This window comes from Solanum stenotomum, unplaced genomic scaffold, assembly GCF_019186545.1.
Source record: "Solanum stenotomum isolate F172 unplaced genomic scaffold, ASM1918654v1 scaffold28496, whole genome shotgun sequence".
NCBI lineage: Eukaryota > Viridiplantae > Streptophyta > Magnoliopsida > Solanales > Solanaceae > Solanum > Solanum stenotomum.
In genome coordinates, this window is record NW_026030018.1 from 202892 (window position 1) to 205459 (window position 2568).

General features: G+C 36.5%; 1 protein-coding gene across 1 annotated transcript; it reads right to left on the reverse strand.

The window, feature by feature from the left end:
• Positions 1 to 433: 433 nt before the first annotated feature.
• Positions 434 to 2208, reverse strand: LOC125851674 (serine/threonine-protein kinase ZRK1-like). Its single transcript, XM_049531444.1, has one exon. The coding sequence runs from the start codon at positions 1774 to 1776 to the stop codon at positions 598 to 600; it is 1179 nt and encodes a 392-aa protein (XP_049387401.1). The 5' UTR covers positions 1777 to 2208; the 3' UTR covers positions 434 to 597.
• Between the last annotated feature and the right edge of the window lie 360 nt (positions 2209 to 2568).

Genomic DNA, 2568 nt, shown 5'->3' on the forward strand with positions numbered 1-2568 from the left:
TTGTTTTGGTGCTAAACTTTGATGGTGCCAAATCAGATAACATGAGAAATGTAAGAACAAGAAGTGAATGACGGGGATTTTTGGATTGCATTCGTACCGCAAATAATGGAAAACAGAGCTCGGGGCTTGTTGAAGTAGCTAGGTTAAGTTCGTTTGGTTCGCGTTGATCATATCTTATGTTTATCCTGAATGTTTTTTTATTCAAGTCACGTTTATCCTGAATATAATTAATATATCATGTTTTATGTTTAATTAAAGCAATTGGTTACCTGACTTCTTAATTAAGCACTAAAATGACTCATGTTGGTTTGCATGGAAAACGGTTAAGACGAAGGATAAATTACAAGAAGTGGCATTGCCTAAATTTAATTACTAAAATTTATTAAATGACAAATACAAAACTAGCATACTCCCATTTCTTTCTGTATTAAAGAGAAATCAATCTAAGTAGAGCAAAATAAAGATCAGATAGGCAATTTCATTGTCTGCAGATATTATTTTTTGGTCAACATATATATGTGGGTACAAACAAATTGAATTTCATTGAAATTGGAACCTAATATAAATACCTCAAGGAATTAAAATAAACATTTAATTTTAACCAAGGGAGAGGGCACGGAAACACTTTTCAATTCGGATTAATTCCCTTGCCACATGAATCATGTATGGTCTATCATCTCCCTTATCAGCTGTGCATTTCTTAACAAGATCCAAGTAGTCTTCCAACTGTTGTTGAATCTCAATTCCATGCTCTTCTAAAATGATAGGATCCGCTATATCCATTACATTATCCTCTTTAATATAGCGATCGACAAAGTTGATTGGAAGATTTTTAAAATCTATTGTCTCTTCCAGAATTATAGAATCCAGTCTATTCATAGCACTACCCTCTTCTGTATTGGATTTAGCGTCCTCTTCAAAATCTATTCTCTCTTTTGAATTTGTAAAATCCGCTCTTCTAGAAATACTGTTCATGTCCTTTCCGGTTAATAGCTGAAAGAGAAGAATCCCAAAGCTGTAGACATCAGTCTTTTGAGTAATAATACACTGCTGGAGATATTCTGGATCTAGATACCCAATTCTTCCACTCACATGATCAGCTACTACCTTCAATTCCCCTGGAGGTAATGATATGGAGTTTGAGAAGTCCACTATTTTGGCAACGCTGCTCTTCTCATCTATTATCACAATAGATGGATTTATAAATTTGTGGATGATGGGCGTAGTAAATTCAGTATGGAGGAAAACGATTGCAGAAGCGACATCACGTGCAACTCGTAATCTATTTCCCCAAGATAATAGCGATTTTCTAGTTTGATCATAAGGATTACCCTTTTTGAAAAGTAGATCGAAAAGAGATATACCTTCAACATATTCATACACCATAACTGGTTGTTCAAATTCTAGACAGCAACCAACAAGTCTCAACACATTCTTGAGATGACTCATCTGAGCAGTAATCGCTATATCTCGGTGGATATTGCTGGATGAACGTTTGTTGAACCTAACTAAAACGGTGCGGTTGTCTAGCAATCCCGTAACCATAGACATACCAGCAACGTCCATTTTGCTGTTAGAGTGTCTAATTGCATTGTCGATCTCTATGGCAGTGTAGTAATGGATGGGAATTCTGCAATTTCCGTCGCATAAAGCAAGAAGCTCCTCAAGCACGCAACTTCCATTCTGTAAATAACAATCATGCTCTTTCTTCCGTCTTTCTGCAGAGGCGGAGGAAAAAAGCTTTTTCCTTGTGAGTAGTCCTCTGAAAAAAGGCATATTCTCTAATTTTGGAAGTGACTAGTCTGGATGAATTGGGATTAAATCCAATAAGGCATATCACTACTCACAAGTGGGAAGCTGCTTCCTGCTGGTCTTAATTTGTGCATTCAATTCCATACAAAATGACAACAAATTGAGTTTCCAAGCACTTTCATTGAAAATTAACAATGGGGAGGCATATCAGTGTGGGTCACAAGGATGGAATGCATGCAGTTGGAAAAACGTCTGCCATATAGTGCCTTACAACTTACAAGGCATGGGGTTCGGCCCGCCTTATAAGTGTGGTCACTCTCACGTCTTACATCGTAAGTTAGCGACCATTAACCTTTTTTGGCATAATATTTGAAGACAAACTACTTGATTAGACATACATTTACTAACATGTATACTAATTTTACGAGTCCGGAGCCAAAAAGGTAAGAAAGTTTTTCGAAAATTTCGAAAGGGCAACAAAATTAATTATAAAACCAAAAGAGAAACTTTCTGACGGAGAATCAAACAACTTCTAAAATAGGGTAGCCGGCGCAATGCACGGATTTCCATGCACCTTGCAAGGCGCAGCTGTCATGAGCCCTGTAAGGCTCTGCCGTCATGCGCCTTGCAAGGCCCATGGAAATCAGCGCCTTGCAGCTGTTTTATTTTTTTAAATTTTTTTTGTTCATTATTAAAAAACGAGTTAAATTTTCAATGGTTTGAAAATTATAAAGTATAGAACAATTGACTTCATATTTGGTGTTAGTCAGTGGGATGTTAGGAAAAAAGTGACATTTTATCCCCTCATTTTTTTAT

Excerpts from the sequence above, each read along its gene's own strand:
- LOC125851674 (XM_049531444.1), bottom strand. The coding sequence starts at position 1,776 with ATGCCTTTTTTCAGAGGACTACTCACAAGGAAAAAGCTTTTTTCCTCC.